The sequence below is a fragment of the Achroia grisella genome, unplaced genomic scaffold (assembly GCF_030625045.1).
Source record: "Achroia grisella isolate CSIRO2021 unplaced genomic scaffold, CSIRO_AGI_Agris_v1 utg780, whole genome shotgun sequence".
Taxonomy (NCBI): domain Eukaryota; kingdom Metazoa; phylum Arthropoda; class Insecta; order Lepidoptera; family Pyralidae; genus Achroia; species Achroia grisella.
In genome coordinates this window covers 8542784-8568651 of record NW_026713020.1, presented here as the reverse complement: position 1 = coordinate 8568651, position 25868 = coordinate 8542784, and the positions used below count along the sequence as shown (strand labels likewise).

General features: G+C 36.3%; 1 protein-coding gene across 1 annotated transcript; it reads left to right on the top strand.

The window, feature by feature from the left end:
• Positions 1-525: 525 nt before the first annotated feature.
• LOC131851030 (solute carrier family 22 member 3-like) lies at positions 526-22279 on the top strand. Its single transcript, XM_059201454.1, has 9 exons — positions 526-900; positions 13805-14030; positions 15106-15206; positions 17357-17511; positions 18352-18562; positions 19124-19282; positions 19999-20258; positions 21252-21433; positions 21986-22279. Exons 1-9 carry the CDS (start codon positions 758-760, stop codon positions 22133-22135), a joined length of 1587 nt encoding a protein of 528 aa, XP_059057437.1. The 5' UTR covers positions 526-757; the 3' UTR covers positions 22136-22279.
• Positions 22280-25868: the final 3589 nt, after the last annotated feature.

Genomic DNA, 25868 nt, shown 5'->3' with positions numbered 1-25868 from the left:
TTACGCGCGCGTAAATTATAACTGAATTATTTTAAAACTTTATATATAATAACTTTATTATAAAACTAATCGATTTATTTACATTTTTTGGAAATTCTGGTTTATTTCGGAACTTATCATAATTACTTTTATGTAGAGATTAGTTCATTAGTTTTAATAAAACATAGTGTTTAGGGAGACGCCAATATGTAACATTATTAAGGAAGTGGGTACTGTAAAGTAAAAAGTAACAGATACGATAAGTAGGTCAAATTTGTTCACTCCAAATTAATATTTATAAAACTACACCTTTCAAAGTGTTAAAGAAACTACTGGTGGTACTATGGTTGTTATCTTGAAATAACCTGTACACTATCGGTCAAGGATCACGCACAGATAGCGAAGCCGCGAATACTGCTCACTATTCGGACCTCTTATCACGGACCCTCGGAGGGTCGCGTTACAAACCGGCTCGTTCGGCTTATTGGTCGTTATCGGCGCAAGCCGCATGACCTTATGGCGGACGTGTCTTCTGCTGACCGCTCACTGAAATAGTCCTGAACGGTTGCCGCGCCAAGCACTGTTGCGTCGGACTTCCAGACGCATATACGTCCATTCCCGTTGCAAATATAACAACAATAAATCAACATTAGACCGTTAACGTTTGAAAATTAAAACATATATTTATTAAATGATTTAAAATAGAAACTACAATATTATAACGGGTTTCCGTGATAATAAGCTGGAGTGTTAGTGTGTTGGTAACTTTGTATAGAGGATGACGTCGGGTGGTAGCGAGGCGTGGTGCTCGGGCTGGGGCCGGTGGCAGGCGCGGCTGGCGGTCCTGCTGGCGCTGCCGATGATCCTCACGGGCATGTACAACACCAACTACGTGTTCCTAGCAGCTCCCGCACACTACAGGTACTGTTTACTTTGCTTATCGTTATCTCGAGAGCGTCGCCTGCTTTTGGAATATTGTTGACAACTTGTAAAATGTTGGAATGTCATTGAGTATTTTTTTTAAAATATCTGTTTAAATTAGATATGAAATTCAGTAATAAATACAATTCTTATAACATACTAGCGGTTCCCGCGACTTCGTCCGCGTGGATTTTAACTTTATTTTTCTAAAATCAAAGAATTTCTCTAAAATAAAAGTAGCCTAAGTTTCTATTTATTACATCAGTTACCTACATAAGTCCTGTCAAACTCGGCCAGCCATTTCAGAGATTAGACAGACATACAAAAATTGTAAAAAATGTTATTTTGGTGTATGTACCGTATTTACCGTATTAGCGGTTATTTTAATATTACAAACAGACTGCAATTTCATTTATATGTATAGATGTGGACACTGTTTGTTCGGTTTTTACTAACTATAATTTCTTAATAGGATGTTCATTATATTGTAATGGAGTTCACTAATATATGTGTAAACATACAGATACTTTGTCAAATTGAGATGATTGACGATGCCAAATATTTTGAAGCCGTACCTATTTTTAATCATTTGCGTTAATAATGAGTACTAACTCATTATTAATATAGTTAAACGGGTTTTAATACGAATAATTTTATGGTAAACTATAATACTCGTAGCTGTACCCGCGACTTCGTCCGCGTGGAATTTAACTTTATTTATCATTATTACATTGTATAAAACAAAGTCGCTGTCGCTGTCTGTCCCTATGTATGCTTAAATCTTTAAAACTACGCAACGGATTTTGAAGCAGTTTTTTTTAATAGATACTAAAGAAGGTTTCCTTGCATAATACATGGATACCCGGGCGAAGCCGGGGTGAGTAGCTAGTCTAAAATAAAATAATGCATAATAACCTGCCAAAAAAGTCCCGTCAAAATCGGTCCAGCCATTTCAGAGATTATCCGGAACAAACAAACAGATAAAAATTGGAAAAAATGTTATTTTGGTGTATGTACCGTATTTATATTCATATGCATGTAGTAAAATACGGTTATTTAAATATTACAAACAGACACTCCAATTTTATTCATATGTATAGATATAGGTATCTACCTGTCGTGTTGAAACTCGTTTAACTATGTTAACTTTGAAACAACTCCGTTAATATGTTATTGTGACAATGTCATACTATGCGGCGACAATGTACTATCAGTAGGCGCTGTGTGAATCGTCCAGATTGACTGATATAAATATATTATACATACTTTATTTTATAAATACATACATAATGTACATAAAAAACACTCAGACCGATACAAACAATCATAATTATGAATACAAATGTTTGTACCGTGTGAGAAATCGAACCCACGACCATCGGAAGTAAAGCGGTGTGCTAAACCACTAGACCACCGAGGTCGTCAATATATTCTGAAGTTTACATCTATATCTGTACTTATCCATATATATAAATAAAATTGTAGTGTCTGTTTGTAATATTGAAAGAACCGTATTTACTACATGCATATAAATATAAATACGGTACATACACCAAAATAACAAAGTCGAAGAATGACGAGGTCGTAGGCATAGCTAGTTTAATATATACATAGACATTAAATGTACAGTTTATTATTTTTTAATGTAAATTAAATGATAAATTACTATTTAAAGAAAAAGGAAGACCAAAGACAATTCAATGGAATATATTTGAATAGAACAAAATAAGAAAGGTAATATTGAGCGAAAAATAGAAAGAAAGATCAAATCGATTCGGTAGATTCTCTAGTTTTTATATTATAAATGATAAAAAAAAATCGTAAAATCTAAGAAAAAAAAAATTAACGGTAGACAGAGTTGTGAATCATTAACACAATAGTAGAGACGGTAGTCGCCAGCTACAGTTTATTTTTATCTGACCGCGTCGGATGCTGGAAGAAATAAATATGGGATACATTGGGCTAGGTCATTGTCCTATAATCTGGCTATTGAACGAAAGAAAGACAGAAAAAAAAATATTTATTCAAATCAACTCAATACAAGCACTTTTAAATAGTCATATTATGACAATTTTTGTGTAAGAAAGCCTATTACAGGATCAATGAATTCATAGATGACAACATATCAAGTAAATAATTAGTTTATTAGCATACAACGTTATAATTTATTTATCTCATTGCTTTCTTGATTTAATTATTTTAGAAATATGAAAGCGTAGCGGTTTTTGTATTGATTGCCGCATGCATTCTTATGTAAAATGTGAATACTATAACTATCAGATGGCAATTGTGAGTAGCTATGACGTGGTCTGGTGTTTTAAGTAGTCATGCTCACTAAAATGTCCAGACATGTGGCGGCGTGGTGGGCCGGGTCATTAGGCTCCCTAAAATATGGTCGAGCGCAGTGATGGTTGGCTCATCCGTCATACTCGTGAACGGGTGCTGCTTGTAGGGACTGGTCTGCTCTAATCACTATGACTGATTTCCTCTTATTAATTGTTTAACCAGTTGGTTATATATTCAATGTTTTTTCTATTTGAGTATTTAATTGAATTAGTGCTAATTGGTGGTTTGTATTCACACACTTAAACTTAGAAATGTAAAGTAATAATAAAATTATTGAAAAGAGCAACACGCAAGTTTCTTGCTCGTTCTTCTTGTGATGAAACAGCTTTCCGAATGAGCGGTAGATTAAAAAAATGTGATGACTATTCTATTTTACTCTCAGAATCATCAATGTAGAAATTTACGAAAAACTTTGAGGTATAACTTAGTATACCCACAACGTTTTTTATCCATAATTTACTTCCTAATAGGCATACCATGTCAGGTTGATCTCCACGCGGTTCCCCCTGGAATCCATCTTGATAAATTCTTGGTGAATTTGTCACGATGGCTAACTGACCTGATCTTATGTCCATTTTCACATCCTCCACTGGTGCCCCGCCAGCGTAAACCATTAGCGCAGGCGGGTGCACCGTTCCATTATCATCCATGAAAAAACAAAACCACTACTGAGTGACCACCACTTCATAAAGTTATCAATTTATTGATGTACACTTTCTTATGCATTAATTCAATGGCCGCCTAGTTCCTAAACGGCCCTTGTGAACTCGGATACGTCGTCAACTGCTTCATTTTATGCGGAGTATGTGGCAATAACTGCAGCTCGTATGTACTCACTAGAAATCGACCAGTTCCATTAAAAAGTTGTTCCTTACCAAACAGACAGTGGGTACTTCCATGTCGTCTGTTCAGTTCCGTTACTAGTTTGCTTTGCAAGCTGAGTTCCGTTTCCGTTCTGTTGTAAATACATACATAATAGAATAGAATAGAAAATCAAATAAACTTACATTGAAGCGATTTTGAATAGGCATCACATTTTTTTAATCTACCGCTCATTCGGAAAGATGTCTCAGAAGAAGAATAATCACAAGAAGAACGAGCAATAAACTTGCGTGTTGCTCTTTTAAATACTTTCATTGTTACATTTTTAAGTTGAAGTGTGTGAATATAAACTACCAATCAGCACTAATTCAATTAAATACACAAATAGAGAAAATATTAAAATACAACCAACTATACATATAGACTATGTGATAACGTTGCCAGAAATAGAAATAAATAGAAATATAAATAATCTTTATTCAAATAAACTCATTACCATCATTTTTACAATAGTCATATTTTTATTCTACCACTCATTCTGAATGCAGATTCATCACAAGAAGAATGGGCAAGAAACTTGTGTGTTGCTCTTTTTAATAGATGTTTTTTTTTTATATAAATAATTACAGTATAACAAGTAAGAGGCATGCGATAATCAACATAGAAGTCGCTACGCACTCATTATTAATGTAATCAGATAATATTGTCAGTGCTATAGATTTAAAGTTTTTCTATAAAAACATTATTATCGTTAACGAATTCTTCAATTTTATAGTAAGCTTTTTTCCAAAGGACCTGTTTTATTTGACATTTAAATCTTTTTTCTGGCAGATTTATAACAGACTCTGATATTTTATTGTAAAACCTTACGCAATTGCCATAAAACGAATTACTAACTTTAACAGACGGCCCGTATTTCCCTTTACGTCCCGTATTTTAGGCTTATTTTAAAATGTCCCGGCGGGACTGACTGTCCCGTATTTTTTTTTTTAAAGAATGATAATGGAATGGTGCACCCGCCTGCGCTAACGGTTTACGCTGGCGGGGCACCAGTGGAGGATGATAAGATGAGCATGAAGTGAGATCAGTTAGCCCAGCGTGACTGTCCCGTATTTGAATGCTCCGTTTTTTATTATTAAATCGATCGATCTACGCTAGACAATTTGTCTTTTGATGATGACCGGGAACATCCGGGTTAAAAACTAAATTCCCTTATTTTTGTTGCCTATTTAACCTTTTGCCCTTTATAGGCTGAAAAAAAATCAGGCAACTGTACTGTGTAATGTCGTAGTACGGAATATTCCTTACCTGTACACCTGTTACGTTACACATTGAGAACATGTCCATCTCGTTTATTAACATAAATAATAAATTTAGTTCCCGAGAATAACAACTATTGCTATGCCACTTGGGTCTGCTCCGGTCATTGACTGGGCATTGAACGAGCGAGTTTACCTTGTAACTTTATTTTCAATACCAGATTTTCCAACAAAAATATAAAATTTCCATTGTGATGTTGCTTTATACTATCTACTCATACATTTGTTTAAACTAACATCTATAACAATCAGTCAAATTTTAATTACAATGTTACAATTATATTATACTAGCTGTTCCCACGACTTCATCCGCGTGATATAGTGAAAAAATATTTAGTAATCTGACTCAATAAAAAACTTTCATCGTTCTAGTTTCAAAAATGAAAATTTCCATACAGAAATCGATACAACTCAATCAACAGACTAAAAAATAAGTTTCAAGCTTCTAGCTTTGAAAGTGACGATACTTCCATACAATCTTTCATCTCCCTTTCAATCCTAAGGGATTACAAATAATACAAATAGACAACAAATAAATTGGGTTGTAAGCAACCCAATTTATTTGTATATATATAATCAACAGCCTAAAAAATAAGTTTCAAGCTTCTAAACTCTTCTCTTCTTCTAACTCGGCTTCGCCTGCGTCTACATGTATTCTATATGTAAACCTTCCTCTAGAATTCTCCACTCTATCTATTAAAAAAACTGCTTCAAAATCCGTTGCGTAGTTTTAAAGATTTAAGCATACATAGGGACGGACAGACAGCGACAGCGACTTTTTTTATACTATGTAATGATTTGAAATATTGTGAGTACCAGGTTATGTGACCGGCGGACCACTAGTCTTAATTTTAAGTATACCTAACTAAAATTTAATTTCCAATAATATATTGTTCATACGGCCTCGCTGATCTAGCGGTTTAGCACATCGCTTTACTTCCAATGGTCGCGGGTTCGATTCCTCGCTCGGTATTAGTATTCATTTATTCATAATAATAATTATTGTGTTGAATTTCAAAGTACAAAATGAAATAATCTAAATCTAAAATAACAATGTCAAGATAATAATAATACCAATAACAATAAAATCAATAATAGTAATACTATGTAATATTATGTTATCTGTGGTAATACCAAAAATTTCCGAATTGAGCTACAGTAACGGTCATTCATGAAAAAATTCAGTAAGGAGTAGGAGTCAGGAGTAAAAGCATTTTTTTTAAAATATTTTTTGTATAATTTTGTAATTGGTTTTATAAATATAATTTTTTAAATCACTAGGCAATCTATTAAACAGTTTTACACACTGATAACGTGCACTGTGTCTAACAACTTCTATTCTAGATACAATCTTGATTATAATATATTTCCTTCTTGTGCATTCTCTCTGCATCTTCTCTTCTGCGCTTTCAAATTCAGTTATGTGTTTCGCCAAGTATGTCAATAATGTTTGTATATATAAACCGATATATTATTATTACTACAGCAATAATAATATATAATAACAATTATATATAAATATTACGTATCATCTTTTATAATTTGTAAACTTAATGTATAATATTATGTATTGATGATAATTATATCACCAATGTGAGTCAGCAGTTCAAGGCCAACCGGCGCACTGCGAAATGAAAGCATATCTAAATATAGTGTTCAAATTCACACGAAAAATTATTACAGACACAGGGGCGGATCGTGAATGTGTGGGGCCCTGGGCTAAGTCTACTTAGGGACCTACCTAATTATATAACTCAGCAAAAAAAAAATCCGAACAAAAACAAGCGACCAGAAATTCCCCGTTCCTTTCGATAGACGCGCACTTGCATGGGTTGATTGATCTCAGGGTTGCCAACCTTATGATAGGTTTTTTAACATTCTAGATATTTTCTTATATTCTAAATATTGTTTCAGTGGAGACTGGGGACCTTTGTATCCTCGGGGCCCTGGGGTGCAGCCCGAAAAGCCCTTAGGTAGATCCGCCCTTGTACAGACATTGTAATTAAAATGCAGTAATTAAACAAAATTAAATATTTTATCTGTGAAACAGCTTCGTTACCTGTTACTATAATTAACAACAATTTTATTCAGTACTCAATCTTAACTCGCAACACTCGCAACAGGGTTCCTCCAATCATTCCCCCGTGCAATTCAAACGGGGATCGAAAGTACGACGGCCTGAGCCGAGGTTCGAACCCCCAGCGGTGCCCTCAGACTAAAGTCGTATCCGTCAGGCGGGAGTTGTCCTTCAGCCGCTCCATAAATCCTTCCTTAGTTTGGAGTGCCACCTGCACTCGTCCGCTATCGTCCGGTGAAGCTGTAAAGACCAGCTGCGGCCAACAGCGTTAGAGTAGTCCGTAAAAAGCACTTTCACATATAGACGACACTTTGCATAAGCCTGGACGTATACTTTAAACTGCAACACTCCAATGAAAGTACCAGGATAACATAAAGGTATAGAAAGCAAGTGGTCAGATTTCCGCTCCATAAGTCCTTCCTTTGGTTTGGAGTGCCATCTGCACTCGCCCGCTATCGTCCGGTGAAGCTGTAAAGGCCAGCTGCGGCCAACAGCGTAGAGTAGATAAAAAAACTTACAACAGAGGAGAAGGGGATTGTAGGGAGGAAGTAATGTGGACGGATGACGTCATAGCTAGCAATGTACCATGTTAGGCGATCCCCACGCGGATTCTCTTGTAAACCATCATGATAAATACGTGGTGAATCTGCCACGATGTGCTAACTGACCTGACCTCAAGCTCATTTTATCACCTTCCACTGGTGTCAGCGTAAACCGTTATCGCAGGCGGGTGCAGCGTACCACTATCATCCAACAACACACACAAACAGAACATTTTAAGATTTTTTTTTAAAACACACTCGTACTATTTTTGTAGCGATTAAGTCGGTCAGTGTACAGAAATACTCTTATATCTTGCGTGTTTGGGTGCTTGGTATCACACTTCGACACTTTACAGGTGCAAAATATTAAACTTGTACGTTAATTGTGCTACAAAAATTTACAAAACAATATTTTACTAGCTTTTGCCCGAGGCTTCGCTCGCGTTAATATATCCCCTTAGGGGTGGAATTTATCAAAATTCTTTCTCAGGGGATGCCTAGGTCATAGTAGATTTATGCATGCAAAGTCTCAGTCCGATCGGTTTAACATTAAGAAAGTTTCATACAAACTTTCATCCCCTATTTTATTCCCTTAAGGGTGGAATTTATCAAAATCCTTTCTTAGCGGATGCCTAAGTCATAACATCTACCTGTATGCCAAATTTCAGCACGATCCGTCCGGTGGTTTGGGCTGTGCGTTGATAGATCACTATGTCAGTCACCTTTGAGTTATTATTTTTTTTTTTTTTTATTTGAGCTACCAACAAGACATACACTATGAGGTTACAATTATTATAACTTGCGAAGAGTTCAGGTATATAGTGTTGACTTAATTACTGGTTGCCACGGCACGCGATATTGGTTACAGATGATTATATATATATATATATATATGTATACAATTATTATTATTTTTTTTATTTTTTTTTATTTTTTTTTATTTTTTTTTTTTTTTAATTATTATATTTTTTGTTTTTTATATATACTATATTTATATATGTATTTATATTATATTTATATATTTATATGTGTATAAATATTAAAGTTTTAATTTAATTGTGTTAATGAAACGGGTTTGACTTTTGTCTCAATATGTGTTCTTGAGTGGTTGACTTGAACTTGGAGAAACCAGAAAACACGTCAATATCCGAACTCCTCGCTACAATATTATAGTTATTTTCTAATCTATTAATGGTGGAGAAGTGTCCCAAATTGCTTCTGAATCGCTTTTTTGCAAATAAGGAATACTTTTTACTGCGAGGTAATTTATAGGGTGCGTTTATAGTTATTTGTTCTAGCAATGCAGGGCAATCAAGAACACCATTTATAATTTTATGGAAAAATGCACCGTCAAGCAACTGTCTCCTGTCTTCGAGACTCATTAGTTTGAAATATTTCAAACGTTTATTAAATGATTTTAGTTCCTTTGCCATTCCGCTATGATAAGAAAGGTGCCAGACAAAACGTTTAAGTATGGATTCTATGCGATTTCTATGTACCATATAATAAGGGGTCCATACATATATATATATATATATACATATATACATATATATATATATATACATATATATATAATATTATTATTTTAGCATATTAATTCTTCTATTCTGTTTGTATTCAGACTAAATCTTAGTAATGTAATGCTGACATTCATTTAAAAGAGTAGTAACAAGCAAGTTTCTTTCTTATCCTTTTTGTAATAAGTCTGCTTACCGAATGAGCGGGTGGACAACCCTTATCACATAGGGTTATAAAAATAGATAGTAGCCGATTCTGAGATCTACTGAATATGCATATAAAATTTAATAAAATTGTAACTAACATTGTGACACGAGAATTTTATATATAAGATATATAAAAGTTTCTTAAGGGTAGAAAACAATTCAAACTTGACAGACATGCAATGTTGTACAGGCTACGGTGACCATTTACCATCAGATGGCCCGTAGACATATTTTCCACTATAGTGGTAAAAAAATGGAATTACACTAGTTGTTCTATACAATTGAGATTATTGTTATAAAACCTACTGCCTATGTCGTATTGTCAACGCAGGCTACTTTTTCTAGAGCACTTGATTTAGTTTTTATAATAAACAAAGTTTTCCAGCGCCAGTAATTTTCCTGACCGTGAAAAAGAAACTGTATTGTTGCTAAGAATCTCTTGCAACGGCGGTATTATCTGGTAATTTGGCATGAGAGTTCGCCACGTCAATTTGTATGGGACATGGACGGAATGGCAAATTATATTACTGGCCTTGACGCCTTCGGAGCAGCGGGTGAACTCGGGTTCATAGGAATCGATATTGATACTATTTATATTTCGATTATTTAATTTATCTATTGATCAATTTTATATACAAAATTCTCGTGTCACAAGTTTCGTGTTTATACTTCTCCGAAACGGCTTGACCGATTTTGAAGAAATCTTATATATGTATTCAGTAGGTCTAAGAACAGGTTTATAACTATTTTTTGTACCCTAAGTGGGTACCTTACCCCAAAAATTATTTTTTTATTTTTTCGTAAATTTTTTTTATTACGTCTCATTAAAAATACATACAATCCTAAATTTTCACCCTTCTATCACCAACCCCTATTTTTTAATAGCAATATTAATTTATATGGTGTAACAATATTTACCGGGTCAGCTACTGTTACTATGCAATTTTGTTCCGGCTAATCTCTGAAATGGCTGGACCGATTTTGACTGGAATTTTATTGGCAGTGTTATGAAAACAACTGACATATAATTTTCAATGCAGCTGTATTTAGTGGACAATAGGATTTGAACAAGAGATTGATAATTAGGAAAGCACTCACCTTGTACTTGGATTGCCGGTTCGGTTTCAGCAAGGCTTCCCAGAACATCGGGCTTGTCCGAACTTACCTTTTGAATAGGTTACCTGTTTACCGCCACAACCGACAATAGGTGCTCTGCAGTATCAACTCTTGCGTTCCTTTATTGTTTCGTAAATAAACTTATAATATTCACGACTTCAGTAAACAAATCTATATAGACAATTACGACAACGATAATCAGAACACTTTTTCGACAACAACAAAGACGAAACGACCACCTATTTTTTTTTTTAATATTGTTTACGGCATTGGATATCGCGATAATTTTGCCGTGCATATTAGGTATCTGATGTAATAAGGAGTAACTTAGGCTACTTTTATTTTAGAAAACATCTTTTTTTAGAATAATAAAGTTAAATTCCACGCGGACGAAGTCACGGGTGCAGCTAGTATTATATATATAAATAAATTTCATTACATTACATTTCAATGAGGTCTCGGTCCCCATTTCTATCGATCCCCTTCCCCCCATAGTGAGTAGTTGTCACAGTGACGGTCACAATGTCACACGTGCCACGCCGACTAGTTAGTGACACTACACGTGCTGTATACAATATAAATAGTGTAGTAATTATAGAATAGTTGTTCCGCACTAAAATTAGAACGTAAGTCATACGTGTTCAGTTCGGTTACAATAACCTGATGTTTTACTTTCATAGGCCGATAATATTTATTTATTTGCTTTATTGACCACTACAAAATTAAAAATAATAATAAGTTAGTATATTTGTTCATGTAGGTCTATTACAGACTCTTATGATATGTCAAATCTACCGTCAGTTCAGATATTAGTAACATAACTTATGCTATGTTAGTAATAAATCTATACACATAAATAAAATTGGAGTGTCTGTTTGTAATATTGAAATAACCGTTTTTTACTACATGCATATCAATATAAATACAGTACATACACCGAAATAACAGTTTTTACAATTTTTGTCTGTCTGTTTGTTCCGGATAATCTCTGAAATGGCTGAACCGATTTTGACGGGACTTCTTTTGGCAGGTAGCTGATGTAATAAGGAGTAACTTCGCTACTTTTATTGTAGAAAAATAAAGTTAAATTCGTGGTCGCGGACGAAGTTGCGGGTACAGCTAGTTGAATATATAAATTGAACGCTAGAGGCGTGTCAGGTGTCCCATCTGCTAAAATTAAAATAATAAATACCAATAACAACTAATAACAATCAAGAAATAAGAAGAATGAGACGACTAAGAAGACATCCAATACTGAACATAAAAATATTGGGGGTCGTGAAAAAAAAAACTACAAAAACCCCTTACACATGATTGACGACTGTAAGAATCCAGCCGTGGCTGGTAAAAATGTAAAGTAATAATAAAATTATTTAAAAGAGCAACACACAAGTTCCTTGCTCGTTCTTCTTGTGATGAGACAGCTTTCCGAATGAGCGATAGATTAAAAAAATGTGATGTGTATTCAAAAGTGCTTCAATGTAAGTTTATTTGAATAAATGATTTTCTATTCTATTCTATTCTATTTTTTTGTAAATACATACATAATATACATAGAAAACACCCAGACAGATACAAACAATCATACTCATGAATACAAACGTTTGAACCGAGGAATCGAACCCGCGACCATCGGAAGAAAAGCGGTGTGCTCAACCGCTAGACCACCGAGGCCATCATCAGTCTTCTTGTTGCGACATTTCGTTCAATTGAACTTAATAAAAACACCGAATAATGTTCGCACCATTATTTGGTTCAATGAAACATAACTCGTTTATGTAGACAAACCCAATTGACGCGGTTAGTCATAATTTAGTTTGATGGGATGGAACTAAACAATGCTCAGTGAATGAGTCAGCATATGTGCTATCAACTTTATAAGAGAATAGAATAAAATAAGGGATGAAATAGGGGATGAAAGTATATATAAATCTTCTGATTTTCGACTGATTGAACTGAAATTAAAGATTGGAGCTACAATGATGAAGACGTTCGCTTAAATAGGATTTTGATAAATTCAACCCCCATGGGGATAAAATAAGGGATGATGCAGGATGTAAATGTATTAGTTTGAACCTATCAGTGCCTAATGGAACGAATAAATTAAGACGAACAAAATAATTTTTAGTTCTTTAGGCTACTTTTATTTTAGGAAAATAAAGTTAACTTCTATGCGAACACTAGCTGTTCCCACGACTTTGTCCGCGTGTAATATAAGAGTATTTCACAAATTAGGGAAGGAGTACCTTCCCTTATCCTCCTTGAATTTTGAATAATAATAACTTTGACAATTTACATACCGTGCCATCTACTCCCAAACAAAATCAGAATAGAATAGAATAGAATAAAAAATTCTTCATTCAAATAAATTGAAATTTAGACACTTTTGAATAGACATAGTTATTTTTTTAATCTACCGCTTCCTTACAAGAAGAACGAGCAAGAAACTTGCGTGTTGCTCTGTTAAATAGTTGTTGTACCTTTAATACAAAATTATTGAATTATTTTTAATTAATTATCATCAATGGTATTTCCGAACTGATACGATATTTAAGAAAAGAGCTTAATTCCTTTTTAAAAGGCCCACAACGCACGTGCCTTACCCCTAGTGTTGCGGGTGTTTATGGAAGACGGCAGATGTATAAATAAAATTGTAGTGTCCGTTTGTAATATTGAAATAACCGTTTTTTATTACAGGCATATGAATATAAATACGGTACGTACACCAAAATAACATTTTTTACCATTTTGTCTGTCTGTTTGTCTGTTTGTTCCGGCTAATCTCCGAAATTATTGGACCGATTTTGATGGGACTTTTTTTGGCAGGTAGCAGATGTAATAAGGAGTGACTTAGGCTACTTTTATTTTAGAAAAATAAAGTTATATTCCACGCGGACAAAGTCGCAGCTACAGCTAGCTATTAAATATAGTATAACAGATTATTATCATCTCCAGATGCCACGTGCCAGAGTGTGAAGGAAACCTCACATCCGGCTCACCACCGCCCGAAGAATGGATGCCGGCGTGGTCGGAGTGGGCGCTGCCATCCACCAGCGCTGGTGGTCAATGCCATCGATATCAGCCGCTTGACGGTGACTGTTCACCGAGCTCCTTCGACAACGCTACCACAATAACTTGCGAGCGATTTGTCTATAGGACCAACAGTAGTATTGTTGCTGAGGTAAAGTAATTTTTTTTATAGAAATTATTGAATTTACACGTTCTTTCACGCGATATCATATATCTAAATATATATATACTCAAAGGTGACTGACATAGTGATCTATCAACGCACAGCCCAAACCACTGGACGGATCGGGCTGAAATTTGGCATGCAGGTAGATGTTATGACGTAGGCATCCGCTAAGAAAGGATTTTGATTAATTCTACCTCCAAGCGGATGAAATAGGGGATGAAAATTTATATGAAACTTTGTCAATTTTAAACCGATCGAGCTGAGATTTTGCATGCATAAAGCTACTATCCCCTAAGGATTTTGATAAATTCCACCCCTAAGAGTATAAAATAGATGATGAAAGTTTGTATAAATCTTCTTAGATTTTGTAGGCCCTAATTTTTTTACACACGCTGAACAAAAGTAAAGCAGCAAAAACTACACCTAATTAATAATAATACTTAATACTACGCGAGCGAAGCCGCAGGCAACAGCTAGTATATAATATAATCTAATAGTAATCTAATAACAATTCACATTCATCTCATCACTCTCATGAATACAAATGTTTGTACCGTGTGAGGAATCGAACCCGCGAGCATCGGAAGTAAAGCGGTGTGCGAAACCGCTGGACCATTGAAGCCATATATGAATGTAAATAAATATACATAAATCATGTCCTTGCTGACCTTGTGGATTAGTATACCGTCTTACTTCCGATGGTCGCGGGTTCGATTCCTCACACGGTACAAACATTTGTTTTCATGAGTTTGATTGTATCGGTCTGGGTATTTTCTATGTACAATATGTATGTATTTACAAAAAAGTCTATGTATTTGTATCAGTTGTCTAGTAACCATAACACAAGCTTTAGCTAGCTTAACTTGAGTCTAGATGGGTTGTGTGAATTGTCCTGAGATTATTATTACAAATATTAACTATTGTAATATACAGATAATTTTATTTTACATATTTGATTATTATTTCTTATGTATGTTAGTCTATAAGGTATTTATAATATGGGTCATGTAGCCTGAATTAAATAAATAAATAAAAAATAAATAATAAAAAACGTTTGCAGTTTGATCTGGCGTGCCAGGAGTGGAAGCGTTCTATGGTGGGCACCGTGCACAACGTGGGCATGCTCCTCTCACTGCCGATCATTGGTTTCATCTCGGACAGGTAGAACTGTAATCTAAATATATATAACTCAAAGGTGACTGACATAGTGATCTATCAACGCACAGCCCAAACAACTGGACGGCTCGGGCTGAAATTTGGCATGCAGGCAGATGTTATGAGGTAGGCATCCGCTAAGAAAGGATTTTGATTAATTCTACCCCCAAGAGGACCAAATAGGGGATGAAAGTTTGTATGAAACTTTGTCAATTTTAAACCGATAGGGCTGAGATTTTGCATGCATAATGATATCATGATAAAGATACTATGACGTAGGCATCCCCATAGAAAGGATTTTGATAAATTCCACCCTTAAGGGAATAAATTAACGCGACCGAAGCCGCGGGCAAAAGCTAGTACTATATATAATAATAATCTTATTAATATTCTATACGCGAAAGTTTGTGAGTATGGATGGATGTTTGTTACTCTTTAACGCAAAAACTACTGAACCGATCATCATAAAATATTGTACACATGTTCTTAAAGGTATTAGAATGAATATATGATACTTTTTATTTTTATTTATTTCGGATATGCATCCATATTACGTTAGTAAACAACTTCTGAACTATGTTAGGAAATTACAACTTTATTCATTCAATTCATATATTTATGCCTATTTCCACGTCCAGAAGCACTGGGTCCGCAGCAGTGCAGCGATGTCCCGTGTCTCTGGAGCGGATAGTCCGACATATTTGGTATGGTGTTTAGGAGGCTGTTTGCGCTCTTCTGTGATGCAGTTCTATTTCGCATTATGGCTTCAAACCATCTATCCGCGCTGCTGCAAACATCTCTGAATCGATAAAAACTTTTTATAAAAAGCAAAAAAAGAAAATTTCAACTATTTGCTACGAACGAACCAATCAATTATAAATCAGTGCCATGCAGTAGCCAGTAATGAAGTTATTTAATGGATTAAATGCGAGCGAAGCCGCGGTTAAAAAAAAGCTAGTAGGCTATAAATTTCGGGTTCAGCTAGTAAATAATAAAGATATGTATTCAATATTACATCAATATCACTTGAGTTTATAATATTGTTACTATTAGCTGTGTGTACTATGTCAGGGTAGGCCAACCTTTATGCATCAGCGTGCCATTTTACCATAAAATGCTTGATGGGGTCATTGACGTGCCATCAAATAATTTTGACTTTCTGATTATTTAGAAAATAATAATAATAAATACTATCAAAACTCTCTACGAAATAAAGTAAACAAAAGAGGTACATTTTGGATTGTTTTCATTACCCGCATAAATTAAATTACTGTAAAATTATTGTGACTTCTGTTGCTGCAGGTTAGATGACAAATAATTTATGTCAGGCTTGTACGATGTTGCTTTTAGCAAAATGCATGCTGAACTGGATTCATCTGTCAAACGGTTTCTAACCGAGTTTTTAATGTTATTCATCTCTGAAAATAATGACTCGCAGGCATAGGTAGGTGAAAATATTGTTAAAATATCATGAGCCAGCTTCTTCAAACAGTTTTATGATCGCCGACGTGCCCAAAATGTTGTGTCGCGTGCCGTCAATGGCACGCGTGCCATTGGTGGGCATACCCTGGCGTGGTTATAGAATACAATATAAAATCCTTTATTCAAATAAACTTAATTTTGAATTAAGTTTTCATTTTACTTTTTATTAGTCATAGCATTTTTTTTTAATCTACCGCTCAATCGGACATTGTCATCATAGGAAAGATAGAGAGCATGACTACTGAAGGTTATCGATCAAGAGATTGCTTTTAGGCTTTTATTTGTCTTTAAGGTTTGATAAGGCTGCGTTTAGGGCTTGATAAGGACGCTGTAAGGCTTGATAAGGCCGACTTTTGTTGCGTAGAAATTTTTCTGTTAATTAGTTTATATTTAAATTGGTCCAATAAAGAGTACCAATATTTTTGATTGAACAGAGATTAAGTGCGTAGCGGTTTCTATGTTGATTGTCGCATGCCTAATCCTTGTTAATGTAAATCTACTTAAAACAACATTCATTTAAAAGAGCAACACACAATTTTCTTGCTCATTCTTCTTGTGATGAGTCTGCATTCCGAATGAGTGGTAGAATAAAAAAAAAATGTGACTATTCAAAAGTACTACTATTCAAAAGATTATTTCTATTTCTCTATTTCTATTATTATTGTTGTTTGCAGATGGGGCCGCCGTGCTGCGTTGTTGACTAGTGTGTGCGGCGCGGGTGTGCTCGGCCTCGCCAAGTCTTTCGTCAACTCGTACTCCGCGTACTTGCTCGCTGAGGTGCTGGAGACCATGTTCGGTGCCAGTGTGTATCCGTCAGCTTTCGTTCTCAGTAAGTATTTGTTATGTTATGTTATTTGTTTGTTTATTAATCCTATATTTATTAACGGCGTCGGCGTTTTAGTAGTTTAGCATACTGCTTCATTTGTCTAGTGTTGGTCCGGTGTCCTATCCGGCTCGAAGGACCACATTGGTTAAAAATAGGTTTAAAATTACTTCCTTTACTGAGACTAAAACAAATGAACCGGTTATTATTGTTGACCAGCTACTAGCCCCGCCTTCGCCCGGGTGTACATGTATTATATATATAGTTCGTTCGTTCAGAATCACTCTATCTATTAAAAAAACTGCTTCAAAATCCGTTGCGCAGTTTTAAAGATTTAAGCATACATAGGGACGGACAGACAGCGACAGCGACTTTATTTTATACTATGTACCTAATGATATCTCTAGTGTGAGTAACTGTAACGCGTTTAGGAGCAACTGTGTTAAGGGACCGGACCAGTATATTCTATACCTACCTCAAAACTCAGGGACTTGATAAATGATTTATACAAATTATGGGCAATCTATACATATAAATAAAATTGGAGTGTCTGTTTGTAATATTGAAATAATCGTATTTTACTACATGCATATGAGTATAAATACGGTGTATGTAACACCAAATAATTTTATTTTATAATTTATGTCTGTTTGTCTCTCTGTCTGTTTGTTCCGGCTAATCTCTGAAATGGCTGAACCGATTTTGACGGGACTTTTTTTGGCAGGTAACTGATGTAATAAGGAGTAACTTAGTCTACTTTTATTTTAGAAAATAGAAGTTAAATTTCATGCGGTTGAAGTCGCAGCAACAGCTAGTAACAAATAAATACAAATTAACTTGTCGCAGTGATCGAGTGGTTGGGCGTGGAGCAGAGGATCCTTGCGAGCCTGGTGCTGGGTGTGCCGATGTCGGCGGGCACCTCGATGCTGTCGCTGCTCGACTACCTCACCGGGTACTGGCGGCTGTGGGCGCGGTGTGCGTACCCTGTCGCCTTCCTCATACTGCTGTACCCGTGGTTGCTGCCGGAGAGCGTCCGCTGGCTAATGACCAGGGGAAGGTAAGTAGAACAGAATACAAAATCATTTATTCAAATAAACTTAATGTAAGCACTTTTGAATAGTCTAACAATTTTTTTTAATCTACCGCTCATTCGGAAAGCTGTCTCATCAAAAGAAGAACGAGCAAGAAACTTGTGTGTTGCTCTATTAAATAATCCTTGTAAGTTCACATTTTACAAGTCAAAATGTGCGAATACATACTATCCACCAGAATTTTGATAAATTCCACCCCTAAGGGGATATAACCCTTAGGGGTGGAATTTATCAAAATTCTTTCTTAGGGGTTGCCTACGTCATAGTAGCTTTATGCATGCAAAGTCTCAGCCCGATCTGTTTAAAATTGACAAAGTTTCATACAAACTTTCATCCCATATTTTATCCCCTTGGATTAATTAATCTAAATCCTTTCTTAGCGGATGCCTACGTCATAACATCTACCTGCATGCCAAATTTCAGCCCGATCCGTCCAGTGGTTTGGGCTGTGCATTGATAGATCACTACGTCAGTCACCTTTGAGTTACATATGTTTAACATTATTATATCGACACTGCTCCTGTCAGATACGCTGAGGCAGTACGAGTGGTCAGCCGGGCAATGAGGTGTAACAAGCTTAACATTCCTGCCGAGGGTCTAGAGAAGATGTTGCTGAGTGAAACTGAGCAGTTGAACAATAAACCAGACGTCTGCGAAGACGAGGGATTATTTAGAGCTGTGATCAAGTGAGTATATTTTTATGGATGATAATGGTATGGTGCACCCGGGGAGCCTCACCCCTAGAGAACGTGTCCCCAGGTGGCGGATAGGGGAACACTCGTAAGTTATTCTTGCAAATGGATACCTGGAGGGTAAGGGTGAAATAAAATAGCCCTCGCGGACAACAGGCCGGAGAAGGTTACTTCGTAATGAAACCCCTACCAGTGGGCTTCTTTGAGGTAATCAAAGCAGAGGCCACTGGCAGTGCTGCACGATCAGGTTGGGTCGCGCAGAAGGGATGGCGGCGGAAGAGCTCGACAAGAGCCAACGGCGGCGCCCAAAATTCTCTTGGTGGAAGTACAACCTTGGCGTCAGGTGGCAATCGGCCGTAAAACACAAAGCCAAATCTTACCTCCCTGTACACCATGAAGGACAAAGAAAGTTTTTCGTTTAATTATAGAACAAAACAATTGGAAAAAAATGTAGCTATAGCTGACAAGAGGCCTTATATTAAGTTTATTTGAATGATGATTATTTCTATTTCATAATACTATGACTTGTTAGATACCTTCTCATACGGTGAAGAGACTGAAGAGAAAAAGTAAATGTAGAAAAGCAGAGATGCTGACTTCTGCACTGATTAAATACATCACAGAAGAACAGAAGAAGTTTATTTTGTTATGTACATCAGCTTATAGTCTTCTGACTGATCGCCGATTAACATGAAAAAAAAAATTGTCAGATACGGTGCGCTGCGTCGCCGTCTAGCCGTATGCTTCGTGTGGTGGACATGCGCTGTGTTCGTGTTCTACGGGCTGGCGGTGAGCGCACACGCGCTGTCGGGCTCCGCGCACGGCAACTACGCGCTGGTGGCGGCGGCCGAGCTGCCGGCGCTGCTCCTCAACACGCTGCTGCTGGACCGCGTCGGGCGGCGGCCGCTGCTCACCGGCGCCTTCCTACTTACCGCCGTCTCGCTCATCGTCATACCCTGTCTGCCCCACTGTGAGTACTGGGTCATGAAGGAAGCCTCTCGACGTTACTTCCGCTCCGCCCAATCTCACCCGAACCCGCTTTTTGTCAGTATGGTCGACGCACCGAGGAGACATATCAGACATATGCTCATCTTATCTTTCTCCACTAACGGTTTACACTAGCGGGCAATCAGTGGAGGATGATAAGATGATAATATGATATGTAAGAGTTCATGTTATATGAACGATGAATGATGATATCCCTAAGTACCATTTAGAAAAAGTCAATAGGTCTTTTATGGGAATAGGTATAAAAATTTACAATAAGATACCAAAGGATATATTGAAATTACCCTTAAATAAATTCAAAACATCTGTTAAATCATATTTACTGAGCAAAGCCTATTACTCACTAAACGATTACTTGAATGACGAGCGTGCATGGCAATAGTTGCACGGCATTTTCATTTAATGTTAAACATAGACACCTATATAAATACCTATACATTGTAAATAAACTGGCTTTTAAAAAAGAAGTAATTCAATTGAGTTTCTTGCCAGTTCTTCCCAATTGGATCTATATACCGAATTGGATGGTAGGGAAAAAAAATATAATGTAAAAACTTGATGTTCATAAGCGGCTAAAATGTCCTACACGAATAAATGATTTTTAGAATTTAAATTTGAAATTCACTAGATATTTTTCTGATAGTTTCCAGGGGGAACCGCGTGCAAATCAACCAGACATAGTATAGGATTATTGCTAGCAATGACGTTATTAGTTCATATTACGGACAACCTCCTTCCCTGCTCTCCTCTCTTAATGATTAGTACGTAGAGCAATGTATGCTTTTATCGGACTATTCCAAAGCCGTTAGCCGCAGCTGGCCTTTACAGCTTCACCGCACAATGTGAGTGCAGATGGCACTCTAAACCCGTGGAAAGACTTATGAAGAGGCTGAAGCCCAACTCGAGCTTTCGAATACGTGCAATATAACCTGAGTGTGTGTGTGTGTGTGTGCAGCGGCTCGATGGGTGGGCACGGTGTTTTACCTGTGCGGCAAGGTGGGCGCCACCATGTCCCTGAACGCGCTGTACGTGTACACGGCGGAGCTGTTCCCGACGCGCGCGCGGCACCGCCTGCTGGCCGCGTGCTCCACCTGCGGCCGCATCGGTGCTATGCTGGCGCCCCTCGTGCCCCTGCTGGTCAGTACATTCCTCAACTCATCTACACTAGCCATCATTGTTACCGTCTTTATCATCTTTATCATCATTGCTACGATCCTTATCATCATTGCCAGTATCCTCGTCGTTATAACCACCATCCTCATCATTATTTCCACTATACCCACCATCTTCAGTTTCTATATCAATTCCAACATCCTCATCATAACCGGGGTCATGAAATTGTCAGTACAGTATTGTGATTACGTATTATCATCTCTTTATGTAAGTCTGCTTATACAGTATAGCATAGGGGACAAATGAGCTCATCTGATGGTAAATGATTACCGCTGCCAATGAGCAACACCAGGGAAATTGCAAGTGTGCTGCCGGCCTTTTAAAAACGAATCGCTGTCTGTCCGTCCCTATGTATGCTTAAATCTTTAAAACTGCGCAACAGACTTTGAAGCGGTTTTTTTTAATAAACAGAGTGATTCTAGAGGAAGGTTTACATATACATCTGTGCGAAGCCGAGGTGAGTAGCTAGTATTGGATAATATCAACGCTAAGAAGTTATTGGTGTGGTATCGGCAGGTGGTGTACGGCTGGTGGATTCCGACGGTGCTGTACGGCACGCTGCCGCTGTGCAGCGCGCTGCTGACTCGGCTGATGCCGGACACGCTGCACCGCCGGCTGCCCGACACGTTCTCGGACCTACAATCCCCGCCGCCCGATAACGCCTGATTCTTCAAAATAGCAAATACTACGTAACTAGTATAGTTGCGGTCGCGTCTAACTAGGAACTTTTTAGATGTAAATACAACTTTAAGTTCTGTGTAATAAACTATAAATAATTAATATTATAAGATAATGAAAATTAAATATAAGTAGTCTAATTAAGTGTATATTCGTGTTAATTCTATATGTGATATATAAGGTAACTTAATGTATTTATATTATTTTGTTTACTTACACTATCATAAGAGAGATCACAAATATTAAGTGCGGAAACCTGATCACCGGTACTGGAAGCGTTACGACCTTCTCTATTGGTGATCAAATATCGACCGTTATTGAGTCTATTCACATATTGCGACACGTGTTTCGCCGGAACGACGCATCAGGCATTGAATAGTAGAGCTGTAGCTGTCGGATATAGCTTGGAAGTGAAGTATTGACTGTTCGTTGACCAAACTGCGCCAAACAACGCTAATAGGAGCGGAATTAAATAAAATGATGTAAATTCATTAAAAAAAGAAATGACCTTCCATAAAATAACACCTTAATCTATAAAATATGTTATTTATATGTCATACAACAGGTAAATGAACTCGAATTCCTATCTATATATATATATATTATTATGCTATATATATATTCCTATAAATAAAATTGGAATGTCTGTTTGTAATATTGAAATAACCGTTTTTTTACTACATACATGAATATAAATACGGTACATACACCAAAATAACATTTTTAGAATTTTTGTCTGTCTGTTTGTTCCGGCTAATCTCTGAAATGGCTGGACCGATTTTAATAGGACTTTTTTGGCAGGTATCTAATGTAATAAGGAGTAACTTAGGCTACTTGTATTTTAGAAAAATTGTTTTATTTTATAAAAATAAAGTTAAATTCCACGCGGACGAATCTGCGGGTACAGTTAGTGCCAAATAAAATAGAACTGTATAACACAAAGTATATAAAATTTTAAATGAAATTCATTACAGGTATAATTATGTTTGTATGTTCTAAGAACAATGCATTTATACCATTCCAATGCTATGTAACAATAAATTAGTGTTAAGTATTTAAATTATAAATAATAAATCGGTTTTTTGTTGGTTTTTTTATTAGATAGTTTATATTAGTAAATAACATAAAAATATTTATAACATCAAAATAGTTTTTAATTTTTTCGATCAGGTATTTAATGGTTACGTATTAAGTAATAACAAATTATATATACATAACTTAATTATACAACAAAGATACTAAAATTAAAAACCTTAAAAAATATAATAACTAAAATATATTATCAAAAGGAGTCCCTTTAGGCAAAGTTCCGAAGATACTGGTAGCGTTCCCTCTTTGAATGGCTAGACTAATTCTTTGTCCGAGGTAGCTGCCAGCTCTTCGGTCTTCTGTGATGTCGACTAACCTTTTTGTTATTTCTTTTTAATTTTATTTTAGAATACAAATAGGTTGTAACTTGTAACACACATCTCTGTAAATGGAGATAAAGAAATCAATATTAATTTGAAACTAATATCTAAATTGATACTAACTTAAAATTTTTTTTGTTCTCAGTTTGCAAACTAGTCTGTAGTAGCACAGATGTAGTAGCCTTCTACGTCACACCTGCCTGACCAATAGCGTCGCGTTATAAACATATGAAATTACCTATCTATACATATAAATAAAATTGGAGTGTCTGTTTGTAGTATTGAAATAACCGTGTTTTACTACATTATATTCATATATATAAATACGGTACATGCACCAAAATAATAGATTTTACAATTTTTGTCTGTCTGTTTGTTCCGGCTAATCTCTGAAGTGGATGGACCGATTTTGAGTGGACTTTTATGGGTAGGTACCTGATGTAATAAGGAGTAACTTAGGCTAATTTTATTTCAGAAAAATTGTTTTAATTTAGAAAAATAAAGTTAAATTCCACGCGGACCAAGTTGTGGGTACAGCTATATAATAATAATAATGCTATATAATAATATTACAAACAGACACTACAATTTTATTTATATGTATAGATTTCTAATAGAAATAACGGTTACTAGATATTTGTTTTAATTCACGTCATCATTCATTCACGTTCACAAATTTACATTATTATCAAGTAGTATGACATACATATCTCGCGGAAGCTGTGTAGATTGTAATAAGTAAACTTACATAACGCTGAACCGGTGAGTTTAAGTTTGGTAATTACATTTCTAATTAATCATCATCATCATCGCAGCCCGGAAGACGTCCACTGCTGGACATAGGCCTCCCCCAAAGATCTCCACGACAATCGGTCCTGCGCTGCTCGCAACCCTTCCAGCGGTCTTGACCAGATCGTCGGTCCACCTTGCTGGAGGCCTTCCCACGTTGCGTCTTCCGGTCCGCGGTCGCTACTCGAGGACTTTATTGCCGGAACGGCCATCTGTCCTACGAGCTATATGCCCTGCCCTTTGCCACTTCAGCTTAGCAATTCTTCGGGCTATGTCGGTCACTCTGGTTCTTCTGAGGATCTCGGCAAATATTCTCACCGTTGCTTCTCAATTTATATATTCAAATATCCTATATGTTCACAAAAATCTTCACCTATTTCCAAAAAACATCAATATTCATAATATTAATACTATATTTAAAGACAACCTTGCTGTCGCCAAGTATCGTTTAGAAAAAGTCAATAGGTCTTTTATGGGAATAGGTATAAAAATTTACTTATAATACCAAAGGATATATTGGAATTACCAAACATCTGTTAAATCATATTTACTGAGCGAAGCCTATTACTCACTAAACGATTACTTGAATGACGAGCGTGCATGGCAATAGTTGTTCATGCACGGGATTTTCATTTAATGTTAGACATAGACACCTATATAAATACCTATACATTGTAAATAAACTGGCTTTTAAAAAAAAAGTAATTCAATTGAATTTCTTGCCAGTTCTTTTAAATTGAATCTATATAGCGAACTGTACGGTAGGGAAAAAATTATAATATTAAAAAATTGATTGAATGGCGGCTAAATTGTCCTACATATATATTTTCTATTCTATTCTAAAAAAACATTTTTATATTCAGTCCTAGCAAATATTTAACATTCATAGTGCAAGTTCCATTTACTTTGAGATTAGGCCTATGTGATGAAATATATATACTGAACTGGACGGTAGGGAAAAAATTATAATATTAAAAAATTGACGTTCATAAGCGGCTAAAATGTCCTACATATAAATAAATGTTTTTGTATTTAAATTTATTGAATGTTAAATTAATTATAGTCCAATTTCGACCACTAGGCTGTTATTTTTAATTATTTTCTTTTGTCCATAGACAAGAATAGGCAATACATAATGTAATAGATAAAATAATGAGCCGCTGCGAGTGACCGCGTCGGCCTTGACCTACCTGCTCGCTTTCTAACACTCAGCTTCGAGTACAACTGCGGGTGCCGTGTAAGCCCCATGCTGCCTGCGCTCAGCCGTCGCAGTACACCGTCGACCACAGCAGTCGCCGTCCGCCATTACAGCGGGGCACAACGATGACCAACGAACAGTCAAATGTTAAGAGTGGTGACCGTCCGCCGGTGTTGTCGTGTGGTGTGGACGGTGACAGTGTGTTGAAACAGTTGGGACAAGCTGGCCGGTTCCATTTGAGGGTATACGTGCTGGTGGGGTTGGCGGCTGTTCAGGTCGGGTTGCTGCATACCACCTACATCTTCTTAGCTGGTAACGTGCCTTA